At 49.1% G+C, this 14,651-nt stretch overlaps 1 protein-coding gene across 2 annotated transcripts in view; it reads left to right on the plus strand.

Annotated features, from left to right (window-relative positions):
* kcnh1a (potassium voltage-gated channel, subfamily H (eag-related), member 1a) overlaps positions 1-14,651 on the plus strand; it is a 51,597-nt gene that overhangs the window by 17,086 nt on the left and 19,860 nt on the right. For both annotated transcript variants that reach the window (XM_049006653.1, XM_049006654.1), the window contains 3 exons: positions 6,276-6,475; positions 7,255-7,507; positions 11,355-11,551. In XM_049006653.1, coding sequence (XP_048862610.1) covers positions 6,276-6,475; positions 7,255-7,507; positions 11,355-11,551 — 650 coding nt within the window. The remainder of the gene's footprint in view (positions 1-6,275; positions 6,476-7,254; positions 7,508-11,354; positions 11,552-14,651) is intronic.

The following is a 14,651-nucleotide window of genomic DNA, read 5'->3' on the forward strand; positions in this document are numbered from 1 at the left end:
CCATGGGAGGGGTGTAGTTGCCCCACGGCCAAGCTGGCTGACCCTAACGACTGATTTCCTGGGTGCTGTTTAGCCGCTGATTCTGCCAGGGATACGGACTCCCTCTTGCGGCCATGTTTGGCGTGATATGTGGCTGCTGTTAGATTTACTAACTTTATAAAAAATAAAAAAAAAAACAGATGTGCCCAATAATTTTGTCTTGTTTTTTCCTCAGGAAGCTGCCAAGCTCTGAACGCTCTATTTTTACCCGCCGTTGTGGAGCGCGGCTGTCAGTGGGAGATTTGACAGGGAATGGAAAGGGCTCTCCGTTACTGTAGCAACAGAGGTTCTGGGGTCTCCTTATTATACAGACACGAGTAACTTTTACTCGCGCCGAAGTCTGCCTGACGGAAGGGAGGGTTACTTTTTCCCCTAGTGTGGAATGCCTGTGTCTTATTGCCTTTCTTTCCCAGGGGGACAGGGGTGGGGGCGGGGGGACTGCTTGGACAAATGCTTCATCCTTCCTTTATTCGTTACTGTGTCTCAAGTACAGGGTCTGGCTGGATGCTGTTTCATTCAGGCGTTTGCATATGCAGCACACTTGGGGAAATACGGACGTTCATTGTCTGTGTCAGACTGCCCGTCTCTCTGTGTTGGCTTACAGGCAAGAGGCAGATTACAATTTAGCCGTACGCGACGCTAGCTTCACAAATGGAGGGAGGCTTTCCAGCCTGGTGGTCAGGAGAGGGACCTCGCCGCTTGGACGAGGAGAGCGAGCATTTGGAGCCTCCGCCAGCGGGAGGGCTTGCGTTGTCGTGGGGACAGGGTAGCGCTGATGCTCCTCACTGCCAGAGGCCTCGTTTTCCGTGTTAGTTCAGAGAAAAATGGATGTTTCCTTTTCTTACCACGATACTATTTCTTGTAACAATATCTGAGGTGAATCGAATGTGATTTGAAACCAGCAGGCTGGTAAAAACCGCGAAATAATTCATGTTCTGCATATGATATTTCTGGGCTACATGTATCTCCTATGTGCTGTTTCGGGCAGCTAAATAGGAACTGCTGACTAGCTTGCAGAGGTGCTGAATATGAGGTTTTGTTGTTCGCTCTGCATGGTCTTGGAGAGCATGGGCATTCCTGCGGGAGCGCGGCCCCAGGCGAGAGGTGCACTTCAGCCGCCCCGTGCTGGTTTGCTTCGCGTCAGTCTGCCAAGCCTAGTTAAGCTCCTCAGGGTTGACAGGAAGTCGGTTTTGCGGGCCTTTCGCGTATCTCTTCCTATCCAGGCTCAGGTATTAGTCCAGTCAGCAGCTGTTAGCTGGTGGGACCAGGACCGCTGTTCTCATTGGACCTCGGAAGCCCCCTGATGCATCCAGGCCCATTACAGAACAGAGATGGGTAACAGGTTGAGTGGCCGTGAAGGTCACATAATGAGTGTGTCTGAGTGAGCAGTCGGGGGAGGCAGTATGTTGGCTAACTGAGGTAGTGTGAACATCCTAGCTGTGGGGGGCACACAGCCAATCGAGTTACCTCAGCCTTCAAGCATAACATCCTTCAGCATCGCATCCCCCGCTTAGGGGGGGGTAATGGTGACTGCCGGACTTGGGGGGGGGGGGACCCCCAATAGTCTACCAACACTTATGGCAGACACTACAACCCTCTGATCTGCAGCTTCAAATACCCCCTTGGCGGGGAGGGTCTCGTTATACATTCTGTCAGATGGTTCCGGAAGCCAAAGGCCGCGACCTGGCGTGTGTAAGTGGTGGACAGCCTTTTGGTGTGGGCTGTAAATAGTGCTGCCTGTGGTTTTCTTTTAAGCAGCAGGCACAGAGCTAGACTGCCCCTCGTCGGTGGGGAGGCAGGGGGTGACATCTTTGGTCACCTACGGACCTAGTGTGTGTGTGTCATCAATATCTGTATCGGATCAATATCTGTATCCGATACAGCAGCCGGCACTGTGAGCTCTGTATCTGGGAAATGAAAGCTTCGGTGCTGAGTTTATTGTCCTGTTTAGTCACGCAAAAACGTTCCTTAATTAACACTCTAGCTCTGTTCTCTGACGTTTCCATTATTTCTGTTGTATGGTACGTGAATTTTAGAATGCCTTTCTAAATCCCAAAAGGTTGTTCCTTTGGAGATACTGATCGGCTCGTGGTGTTCTCACGGCACGTTCTGGAAACACGGCGGCTCAGAAATGCTCCACGGGATGTGGACCCCTCGCTGTTTTTAAATAATAAAAAAAATAATGAAATCTGCATTGGCATATTCCAGGTCATTCTCAGTTTTGCGGAGACCTGTTAGATTGCCGAGCTGTAATTCCAGAGAGAAAATTACTCTCCATATTTTAATTACAGTGTTTAGCCCTCTGCTGCAATTATACATTGATTTAGCCAGTCTTACGGAAGATAATTATATGCGTTTTCCCAGATCTGCCAATATTTTTGGCCTCTGGTGCAGGTAACAGTGTGAGCTGCTTAAGTAAAGCTACCTGTCTTCGAGTCCTTGTCCCGTCCAATCACGATGCTTGACACTGCTGACTCCGTCCTCCATTGGCTAACGAGACCCTTGATGTAAAAGTTAGGATAGCAGGCCCTTCCGTCACAAACTGGCCGCTGTCCGTATGCCTGCACAATGTTTACTGTCCGTCAATGCGAGCCATCCCGGGAATCCTCGTGTTGTAACACAACTCGGCGCGTATCCGTCTCTCCCGTTCTGATCGATTTCAACTCCGACCAGAGTTCTGAGGTCTTCACTGACTGCCGCAGATGGCAAACGACGGACACATCACCAGCCTTGAAGGCAGCACTGGTACCGACCGAAGATGCCCCTCCCCCCAGCTTCCAGAAGGGCTCCCTCGGCTAATCAGCCAAACAAAACCTGATTTAAGGAGCCAATTGTGCAGGTATTAATCACGAAACAGACAAGCGTTGCTGAGGAACCTAAATTGGAGCAGCTGCAATTAAGAGCAGAACCTGTGTGCACCCAGATTACCAGCCTGACTGAAAGAGGGTTCTTCATGTTAACAAGTGAAAATGAATGTTTCTGTTTGCCTATCAGCGATTCTGATTTGCTTTGGTAGTGGCCTGTTTTCATGATTGTTTTATTTTTTGCTTCCCCAGTCATGGTTACCATGGTTATGTTGTCAGAATGCTCCTTGGTGGCTATCTTAGGTTTCTCCCTCTGTTCCTTGTACCTTGTCCTGACTTCTGCTGTGGTTCGAGGCCCTCTGCACTGTTCAGAGATTAATCTTACACCTGATTGCTCTCCTTAGACCCGCGTAGTCCTTGTTCAATACGTAGTCTTTCTGCTCATACAAAGCACAGAGTGTGTGCCAGGCCTACCAGTCCCTGTAGTGGTTTTAGGCTGGATATTATAAATCCTATCCAGTAGTAGATATTGCTCAACAGGATACCTGTCCATTTGGAAGCTTTTTTCCCATTGATCATCAGAGGCGTGTTAGCAGCAATGCTAACTAGTCCAGTCATAAAGCGCATTTGCCAGCCTGCTCACAAGCCTTTTCCTCCAGCCGTCCCTGCACTCTGTGGACTCTTGCGTAGATTCATACATGACTTGCATTTTCAAATCCCTACCGTTGCCCCGTTGTCGTACTCCTGCATTAGGAAGCTAGCTTTACAACTACAACCGCCCTGTATGAGGTCGTCTACTAAGCAACATTCCACGCAAACTTAACGTGGCCGTTTTTGCCGTCTATTGGACTGTTACCGCGGAAAAACCCTTGGTCAACAAAAGGGAGGTACACGGCCTCATTGCTGGATCGTTTCTGCGCAAGGGAAAAATCCGGCAGATTGGGTTTCGAGGGGGGTGGAGCGGAGAATCGATAGACGTTAAAGCCATCCTTTTCTGCAAGTGAGGAAAATTGAGTTAGAGCCTGGCTTTGGTGCAGCGAATGGAATTTCCGCCGGTGGGAGTCGTCTGAGGAGTCCGGAACATGGCGTTGGCGCGGAATCGCGTCCCCTTTGGAGATAGCGGTGCCCGAGTCTGCTCCGTCAATGCTAAACGGATTAGCACAACGGGCACTCTGCCTCAGACAGTCACACAGTGCGTCGGCATCCCACAGGGGAGCAGGTGCGACCAGCCTCACCTGTCTCCGTTAATCTCACAGGATGCGCCTCTCTCGCTTCTGGGGGGGGGGGGGCTTGAAGGGTTTTAAGTTTATAGTGGGCAGAGAGCTCACGCAGGCAGGATTCTGAATGCCGGGATTTACGGAGAAGAGGGGAGAGGGGTTTTGATGCCGCTGGCTATTCCGTAGTTTTATATTGTTGCGATCTGTAGACACTTCCTCCTAAATAAAAGCTGCTGACAGTGGCCCCCTCCCGGAAAATGCTTGCTGATGTGAATTATTGTGTCAACTTCCTGACGACGTTGTACCTCCGATGATCCAGCAGATTTAATGAGGCCGGGAGTGTCAAGGCATGAGGGGTGCTGAGCCCAACTGGTACACAGGACCGGGGGGGGGGGGTCCTGCCTAGACAGGGAAGAGGATATGGTGCTGTGCCTCCCCCCCCCTCACTCTGCTTCCCCTGGAGAGCCAGATAAGGCCCATTTAACACACAGCAGGTGTTATCTGTGTGCCTGTCGGGGGGGGGGGATGCACCGTAGAGGCCGGCCTCTGATAAAGGCCCCCGGTAAGTATCACTGATGGTTCTCTCAGCTGCTTCCCCTTGATGCTCCACTGGGGAGGAGTCGTTAGTAGTGCCCTTTGGTGGAGTCTAACCTGAACTGTTCCAGTAACATTTCTGGAAATAGTTATAATCAACACCTCAGAAATGCTCTCATGGCTTGGAGGGGAAATCCTTGCAGTTCCATCGCTAATGGGATGTCGTGCAGGTTTTAGGAGCTTAGGAATATGTTGCGCGCTTTTTAAGGCAGGATTGTGTGTTTATAGCACCACCTTGCTGGGCCTTTTAGTGTGACGCATTGAAAATGGTCGAATGTAAAGATGTGAGTGAATCCTGGTAGCAGTTCTGAGCCTTTATAAGAGCCTGGTTTGTGTTGTGGATGGTTTAATTCCTGCCTGATGAGTGCATCTCCTGCACGGAGGGCTGTCGCATGCTGAACATCCCTCTCCTACCTGTAAATGTGCTGCAGTGACACCCTGGTACCGGATGCCCACCCTTTGTACGATGGATGCATCCCTGTTGGCGTCTGCTGAAGCGCTTGTTTCTCGCCGTAGTTAAATGAGAATCGAGTAGCTCGGTTTGAGATGTCAGCAGAACCAGAACTGGGGAACTGAGGGTCTGTATTCAAAGCCAGTATGAACTTCTTTTAGTGCTGATAAATCCCATTTCAGGAACAGCGCTGGTCAGCATGCCCTTTACAGGCCAGGACACGAATATGTCACCAATTCTGCAAAATAAGCAGTGTCACCGAGCCACTTCCTGCACGCTGGCCTCCGGTGTGATGCTGGCGGACAGGATCTGTCGGGTGGCGTTACTCTGCCGTTCCCCTGCCACTGTGGCCTGGTGTCCTGTCACATGGTTAATTATTTTTGTGGGACACAGTCCATTTCCTGCCCTTTCCGCCATCCTGTGGAGCAGAAACTGCTCTAGTGGGTGGGTGGGGGCTGGACTGGTTGGGTGTCACAGGTAAGCAGGCAGCCACTGAGTTGTGTGAGTTCCGGCGCCCCCACATGCTTCAGTATGGATGTGCTGTCGTCCTGCTATTATCTGGGTCTGTTTGCATAACCCCTCCCCCGTGCCATACAGGTGGAGGCTAGCTGATGCCTTTGTAGCACTTGTGTGTCACAGCCGAGTTTACATGGGGGGGGATACACCTTGCCGGAGGCTCTTGGAAAGACGGTGTTGAGTGACTTGTACCAGCTACCAAAGCAGCCATTGTGTCCTGCTGTGTACACACTGAGCAAACCAGCAGTCAGCTGTACTGCCCCGTATTATCGCCATATTAGCCGTACCTTGTCAATTTTACACTCGTCGATAAATTTTTATTTTATTTTCTTTTTTAACCGTTCAGGTTAAAAAAATCTTTATTCGCGCAGGAAAGCGGAATGCTTTTCTCACATTCCGCTAAATATTCGGTATTGATTTTTCTTTTGTACTAAACAACGTACGCAGATATGTTTTTAAGCAATGGTTGTTGTTTTTTTCTGTGCAGTGATGGTTATGTCAGAATTGTTAAAATGCTGCCCTTTTCCCAAACCAGCACGCGCCCGACTTGTCCTTCTGAATGCAGACCTGAGACGCATTAGCGTTACCTGTCGTCTGTAGATTTGGGTGCATCAGAGTGCCTCTCCTTACTCTTCTGTTTGTCTGTCTTTCCAGCTCTCCTCTACGCCACCATCTTTGGTAATGTGACCACCATCTTCCAGCAGATGTACGCCAACACCAACAGGTACCATGAGATGCTCAACAGCGTCAGAGACTTCCTGAAGCTCTACCAGGTGCCCAAGGGCCTGAGTGAGAGGGTCATGGACTATATCGCCTCCACCTGGTCCATGTCCAGAGGCATAGATACTGAAAAGGTAAGTTCTCTAATGGCACTTGTCCACTGACATACAGGAACCGAGCTGTAACCGCCTTGCTAGTTGCAGTGTGGTTCCAGCTCACTTCGGTTTTCCACTGCAGGAAGGTCGGCTCGGTAAAGGCGTTGCCGCTTTGGGGAACGACAGTGACAAAACACTGAGAAACACTGCTATAATCTATGCCATTGAAATAAACATTTTGCAGTATTCTAAAAATGTAAATATGTATACCGTACATAATCAGTCAGTCTCAATAGTGCTAAATGGTCAAAACCCTAACAATTGTAGAATTATAGGAATTTCATGAAAAATATTCCATGGTTATGATATTCTCATAAGAGTATTTGGACGTAGTGGAAAAAATCGGTTATAACTGATTGAAAAGTCGGCGTTTCGTTTTGGAAAGCTTTGAGTCCAGCTTGTTTTTGATGATTTTGTTCTGTAGTGGTACCCATGGTAACTGCTGGGAGCCAAAATGAGAGTATGACTCGCATGAGGGGGGGGGGGTCCCCCGAACAGAGTGGGGGGTAAAACAGGAGGCTGTGAAAGGTGGTAGATGGCATGCATCTGCTGGGAAATGGAGAGGCTGATGTTCTTGTATGAGCTAACCAAGGCTGTGGTTCCCACACACTGAGTCGCTGTGGTCTCCTAGGTGACGCTCGGTGTCGGTGTGATGGGCCACTTTGGTGCGGGAAGAACGCTATCGCAACTCGCTCTGCTGGTGATTAGGTCCTGTTCACTCCCCTCTCGTTCCTCTCTCCCTCCGTCACCCCCTGCAGGTACTGCAGATTTGTCCCAAGGACATGCGGGCGGACATCTGTGTGCACCTGAACAGGAAGGTGTTCAAGGAGCACCCAGCCTTCCGGCTGGCCAGTGACGGCTGCCTGCGTGCCCTGGCCATGGAGTTCCAGACTATCCACTGTGCCCCTGGGGATCTCATATACCACGCAGGCGAGAGCGTGGACAGCCTTTGTTTCGTGGTGTCTGGGTCCTTAGAGGTCATCCAGGATGATGAGGTCGTCGCCATCTTGGGTAAGCTTTGTGTGAGCTCTGCACCTGCGTGACCAGCTTGGTGTGTGTGGTAATGATGACCCAAAGGCTTGTTTTCCTACATCCATGAACAAATGAATCTGTGCTCAACTCAACTGTAGTTGCATTTACTCAACATAAACTCAGCTGTTGTTGCACTGGTAAAAACTCCTTGCAATAAGTAAGATGTTTCATGCAGAACTGCAGAACTCCACATGGGTTTCAGTTGAAAATGGAAACTATGGCATGGGGGTTCCAGGATGTTCTGTGCCAGAAGGAGTGAGAGATTTGGGGGGGGGAGGTGCTGGCATATTCTATGGGAGGTCAGCTTGCATACAATGGGGATGGAGTCGGGGGTTGTGGCTGAGTTTTCCCCAACTGTCCTGAAGTCAGGTGATCTTTTTATGATGCTCAAATATCACTGGTGGTGGGGGGGCAAAAGACAGACGACTGTGAAAATACAACAGTTACTGGTGTCATTGTTTGCTTCCCCTCAGCTGGATCGATACAGATTTTCTGGGTGATTTATCTAAGGTCAACTAGGAGGTGTCCCAGTCCAGTCTTAAAGCAGATGAGAGCTCGCCCTCTGTCTTATCTTGGTGGGGGTCGATAGATTTGCACTCATGGAGAGAGTGGTCACCATAGGGGGGGACAATTTGTTTGACCTGTTTTCTTGCGAAATGTCAGTGTTTTTTTGCGTGTTGGTTGTTTGGAATGATGCTCGTTTTTAAATGTTATGATGATGTCGGGGATGCTGAGTTTGTTGTGTTGGTGAAAATATGGTGAAAATATGGCCTCTCATTTATCTCCCCACAGTTTAATGGGGTTCGTGCAGTTAAACAGTGAGCTCTACACTGGCGTAAACAATCCCTGAGTGAAATATACCTATTCAGAGTGGTTACAAACTCTCTCTCCTTGGAGCAAACTTAGTCAATTAAGAACATTTGCATAAAAAATGCTTCTAAACTATGTCCTACCACTACCCATATGTTGCATTGTAGCTAAGGAAAGAGTTTTTTTTAATTTTTGAATGGCATTGCGCAGGGCTGCCCTGACATCCCTGGGTGCTGTACTTTTCTATGCAAGCTTGCTTGTCCTCAGAGGACCCGGCGACAGTGTCCTTGCCATTGCCTGCTCAGAAATGTTTGTTTAAGCAAAAGGCGTCGAGTGTGATAATAGTGAGAGGATGAAAGGTGCGGGTCGCGCTCGTTGCCGAGCATGTTATTTGTACAGATGTCTGCATGAGTCAGACCGGCGAGGCCTCTTCCACCAAACCTTTTGTGTGGTTACCTTCGCTGAAGAGCGGTATGATGGCCACAACGAGAGATGCGGAGTTTAACGTCGACGAGGTTCTGGTTTTGCTCCGAGTTGGGAGCTTGTTGTTGCATGATGGCGCTCTGTCTCCGGAATCGCAGAGAGCCTTCTACCATGCTGAATCCCCACTGGCATTCGTTCAGCACTGGAGACAGCTTCCGGAAGGGTCGCTGGAGAAGGGCAGCCGTTGCCACTGATGATGGGAAAACATGGAGTCTGGGGCGACAGACACGTTTGTACACCCAAGTGGATTGTGCTTGAGGGCCCTGTCTTAGCAGAAAACCCCCCGGCTCTCACTGCCGGAGTAAATTTACAAGGACAGTCATTGCTGTCTGATTAGATTAGATTAGATTTGATTCAGCTTTAACAACATTTGGTTCAATATCTAATCTGAAAATACTAGAAATACAACAGAGCTGCCTTTTGTTGGAGATTGACCGCCAGTCTCAGGTACCGTCTCTTGAACCATGTGTGTCCCTTACTTGAGGGTGGAAAACCTTTCCAGGTGGATCAGACTAACCGCTTTCATTCAGACCTTCATACAAATGCTGTTAAGGGCAAATGGTAAATGGTAAATGGACTGCATTTATATAGCGCTTTTCTACTCCTACGAGTACTCAAAGCGCTTTACATTTCATGCCTCACATTCACCCATCCACACACTCATTCACACACCGGTGGCGGAGGCTGCCATGCAAGGTGCCAACCTGCTCACCGGGAGCAATTTGGGGTTCAGTGTCTTGCTCAAGGACACTTTGATGGGGTCAGGAGGAACCAGGGCTTGAACCTGCAACCCTCCAGTTGCCGAACGAGAGCACTACCTCCTGTGCCACCATCTTTCCCACCTTCCTGTTATGACCATTGTGACCCTGCAGCTTTCTGCCTGGGGGGGGGGCGTTGGACTTGTAGCATGTGGTCTCAAAGCCCCTTTCATAATAATTGCAATAATTGCATTTTCATGTATTTCTTCATCCCGTTAAATAAATATATTCCGTCGCCGTGCAGTTTGGAATGGCACCCTAACCCTAACCATGTAGCAGATGGCTTCTGTTGCAGAGGGACACACCTTTTGGGTTTTAAAGTCTAGAGTACAGTTCAGGCCGAGGGACCGTTTGGTGTTGCGTGATGTTCTCCTTTTGGTGGAAAAGGACTAGAAAGAGACGAACAAAGTAAGAAGATCATCAGAGGCTCGCTTTCCTTTGTCCTCCAGCTTGAATTGACAGAGCTGGGCTGATGCAGTCTGTGTCACCGCCAGCCTCCAGCCCTCCCGGCAGGTTCCGCTCACCGGGGTAATTCCTGGTGACACCTCAGCCCGGCCGCGTGCCGCCTGCTCTGTAGCTGCGCCGTGAGGACGAGAGAGGCCCCCTCAGCCTGTGTGTGGTGCCTTTGACCGATTTCACCACCACTTGTGCTGTACGACAAGTGACGCGTCGCACGTTCATCAGCGGGAGCTGTGATGGAGCATGTGAAGTTTGGCTGAGTGTGCAGGCGGGTTATTCGACCATTCTGAACACACATCACCCTATATCATACATATTTGAGTGTGTGCGAGTGGTGCCCCCTTCCGACTGCCATTAGGAGGAAAACTCCTTCCTACTGATCTGTGAAAGCCCCCCAATCTGTATTCCCCACTGAGTTCACTAGAAAATGGCCAACATGTGAGAATATGACAATTTAAACTATGAGAAATGTGGGTTCTAGTTTCTAAATAATCCTTCATATCTCGACTATTTTTGGGCTGTACATGAAAAGGGGGATGCGGGGGTCCCGCCAGGGCAAAATCGGTCCTCCTCAAAGTGAAACCACTTAGTGAGGATGGTGAAATAATTCTACGGCCGAGATCATTCTGGTGTAGCTTGCAGTTAGAGGTCAGTGAAACCACTTGTTCTAGTGACGTGGTTTATGGTGGCGAAAGACCTTTGCAGAATGCTGGGTTGCTGGGTTAAGGGTGGCGTCTCTCTAGTCTGGGAACACAGTAATCATTCTCCCCTTCCTATTAGCAATGCAAATGCAGCCAAAGTGCTTTAACGTGCATTTAAAGGGGCCCTGTAAATTCATTAACTTAATGTGTTTTTAAGACTGAGACTTCAGGGTAGATTAATAGGTGAGTTTCAGCTCAGATAAGCTGCGGGGCTTTCGAATGATGGGATGCTCTTTATAAATCCTGCATTTTATTTTTCCCTAAATGCTAAGTGTGTTTGTGCGCTTGCTGTTCTTTGTTAAATTGTATTGGTAGGTATGCTGGGTAAATGTGACAGTTTTAGTGTCCCTGGTGGTCAATGACTATGACTTAATTCTCCAGAACCTTCCAGGGTGCCAACGGTTTCTTGTACCTTTTGCGTCATTTTGAATAAACTTTCCTTATTTGCTTTGGACATCGTTTCTGCATTTGAAACCTTGCGGACGGCTGAATGTGATAAACTCTTTCCCACACAGTGTGCATTTGCTGTCATATTTTGTTTTATCGCACAGTTTTTGTCTATAGTTTTGCTCACACTTAGCAAAGTTTACCAAAGATGACCTGTCCTTTCTCCAGGGAAGGGGGATGTATTTGGCGACGTGTTCTGGAAGGAAGTGACCCTCGCCCAGGCCTGTGCTAACGTTCGAGCCCTGACATACTGCGACCTCCATGTCATCAAGCGCGACGCCCTGCAGAAGGTTCTGGAGTTCTACACGGCCTTCTCCAACCACTTCTCCCGCAACCTGCTTCTGACGTACAACCTGAGGAAGAGGGTGAGTAAGGGCACGGACTCTTACCTGGCTCAGGTCGGTCACCTTTACTGGGGGCACGTTGACACTGGTGGCCAGCTGGCTTGTGTCCCATGAAGGCCACTGGATCTATTTATGTGCATCCTGAATGGTTGTTTGGACATGGATAGCCGTTTTGGATTTAGTTTATTTTTAGAAGATATCAAATTTGAGTTGTTGGAATGCAAATAGTTTGATATCAGAAATTCAGTTGTAGCAAGTTATAATTTCAATTCTTGATACTGGAAATTCTATTTTAGTGGGATTCAGAACTAGTTAAAAATCGAATTTCCCATATCAACAATATGCGCTTTAACTAGTTGGTCAAATTTCTGGTACCAGAACATCACATTTTAATTAGTCATATCAGGATTTTCTCATATCAGGAATTTGCATTGTAAGTAGTTATTATTGAATTTGTGATGTCCTCTAGAAATGAATTAAAGCCAAAATGGATTGCCATAGAAACGATACCTACTGGATTTGGGCACATTGGGCACGTTCCCACAGCCAGGAGAGCATGTAGGCATAAGATGGCAGGCCCTGAGGAACTCCCCCCCCCAACTCGTCATCTCATCTTCAAGGGTTAATGGCCCCCAAAGCGGTCATCATCTTTCAGCTCTCTGGGTGCAGTGATGCACAGAGGCATGCTTGTGCCTGGAGGACATGTGCGGGCTCAAACCTTTCACATTAATTATATTTCTGTGAGCAGAGCGCCCCCCCTCCCCCCCCCCCCCCCACTCCAGGCCGTGATCCAGTAAGCGCTGAGTCTGGCGCAAAGAGGGGCTTCGCTGGGAAATGAGTCCTGTCGTGCATTTGCTCCCGAGAGGGAGAAGCTGGGTGCATTGAACATATTTTCACGATCCGATGGTCTGATTTAATCGACTGCTTACTCGGTCACTAAAGCGTTGTGTGTTTATGCCGCGGTCGTTCATTCTGACAGGAAGGTCTTTGTATCGATGTATCGTGTATCGATGTCTTTTCATCCTACTGCTCTTTGCCCAAGTGCCTTGGCGTTTAGGCTCACTGATGGCTGATATAGAGAGGGGTGTATAACGTGATAGAGGGAGGGGTGTATAACGTGACAGAGGGAGGGGTGTATAACGTGACAGAGGGAGGGGTGTATAACGTGACAGAGGGAGGGGTGTATAATGTGAAGGAGGGGTGTATAACGTGAAAGGGGGAGTGGTGTATAACGTGAAAGAGAGAGGGGTGTATAACGTGAAAGGGGGAGCGGTGTATAACGTGAAAGAGAGAGGGGTGTATAATGTGAAAGAGGGAGGGGTGTATAACGTGACAGAGGGAGGGGTGTATAACGTGACAGAGGGAGGGGTGTATAACGTGACAGAGGGAGGGGTGTATAACGTGAAAGAGGGAGGGGTGTATAACGTGAAGGAGGGGTGTATAACGTGAAAGGGGGAGCGGTGTATAACGTGAAAGAGAGAGGGGTGTATAACGTCCCACACTCCTTGCTATTTATTTAACCTTCCCTTCTGTTTCTTTGTTCAATACATCACAGTGATTGTCGACCCTTGACAGATTCAGGTATTCTGGACAGTGATAACTGTAGGTTTATAGTATGTCTGTGGCATGACTGATGGTGTGCTGCCGTGTTGATGGTGGTCAGGTGACTGGGGATGCCAGATTGTGTTCTTAGTCATGTATGTCTATAGGGCTCTGACCTCCTGGTATTTGTTTTAAGTGGTTGTGGTGGGTAGGGATTATAGTGTGCAAAAAGGTGGATAATTGCAACCAAACCCCAGTGCTCTTCTCCTGTAATTGCATACATCACTCCTCCCATGCACCTGCGCTGCGGCGGGAACACGTTTCGCAGGCGAAGACGGCGCGCTGGATCCATCGCAGCTGCGTGTTCACTGCAAACGGGATGCCGTCGTGATTTATGGGAGCGTTGGCGCAGCCTCTACCTTGCGATGATGAGTGTAATTCCCACCACGGTCCCCATCTGCACCCCGAGACGGTGTCTCTCTTCTCCATCGGCGCGGGGACGTGATGGCGGTTTGCCCGAAGTGGGAACTGCACGTCCCAGCGTTTGTTTCATGGTGTGAAACGTCCCAGAGTGTCCTTTTATGACGAGGCCCAAAGCAGTCGACCTTCAAGGCTACATCCATGATGTTCTGACTATAGGGTCGCTGCTCCTTATTAGCATATTCATTCCCTCCGCCTCTTTCTCCATGTCATGCTCCTATTTACATAAACATCTGTGCAGTGTCACCTGAAGCACATCTGCCGCCGGCTCAGGATTTGATGTCCGACAGGCTGAGGCTCCTCGGTTTGGCCATTCCTGTAGCATGAGCCGAGCCTCGAGGGCGAAGTGTCGGCTTTCTGGACCCTAACCCAACCCTACCCCCATCCCCATCTCCACACAGTGCAGATAAGCACCTCAACCCCCTAACGCATGAATTCGTCTTCACTCTGTCTAGCAAAAATCTCCTGCAGCTTACAAAACTGTTTTCTGAAGGTTACTCTACCCTCTTCTTGTTTTTATTTCTGAGCGCCCAAAGAGAAGTGCTTTGGAGAGGCAAATGGAGTGTTTTTGGAAATTAAATAAGCATAATGTATTCGAATGCATTCATGACTGGCTAATGGCGCATAGCGCGTTGCCTTATACTTTCCTGCGGAGTTTATTTAAGGGCATTGATGTGCCGTTGGGGTGTTTATATGCTGAACTGTGTCTGCTTGAGTAAATACCAGGGGCCGAACTTTCCGAGGATCATCAGAATAATTAAATATTCATTATGATGTAAATGAGCAAATATGATGTAGCTCGTTGGCGTTGTTCCGAGGGCCAGTTTTGCAGTAACCCCCCCCATCCTGCCTGGCAGGAGGCTTCTGTCGCAGGTGCTGCTTTGTTCTGCCCCCCCCCCCCCCCCCCCACTAACAATGACCCCTGGATCACCTCCGAAGGGTTTTAATCAGCACAGCCGTTTGAAAGAAACAACTGCAAGTCGCTGACAGGAGATTGGCTTGGCCGGCTCCCACTGATGAACCTCATGCTAAAAGTTCTAAAAGTTCTAAATCTCGTCCTGTGGCAGCCGGGGGTCCCAGGCGGCTGGCCACTCCTTTG

This window comes from Brienomyrus brachyistius, chromosome 3 (assembly GCF_023856365.1).
Source record: "Brienomyrus brachyistius isolate T26 chromosome 3, BBRACH_0.4, whole genome shotgun sequence".
In the NCBI taxonomy this organism is placed as follows: domain Eukaryota; kingdom Metazoa; phylum Chordata; class Actinopteri; order Osteoglossiformes; family Mormyridae; genus Brienomyrus; species Brienomyrus brachyistius.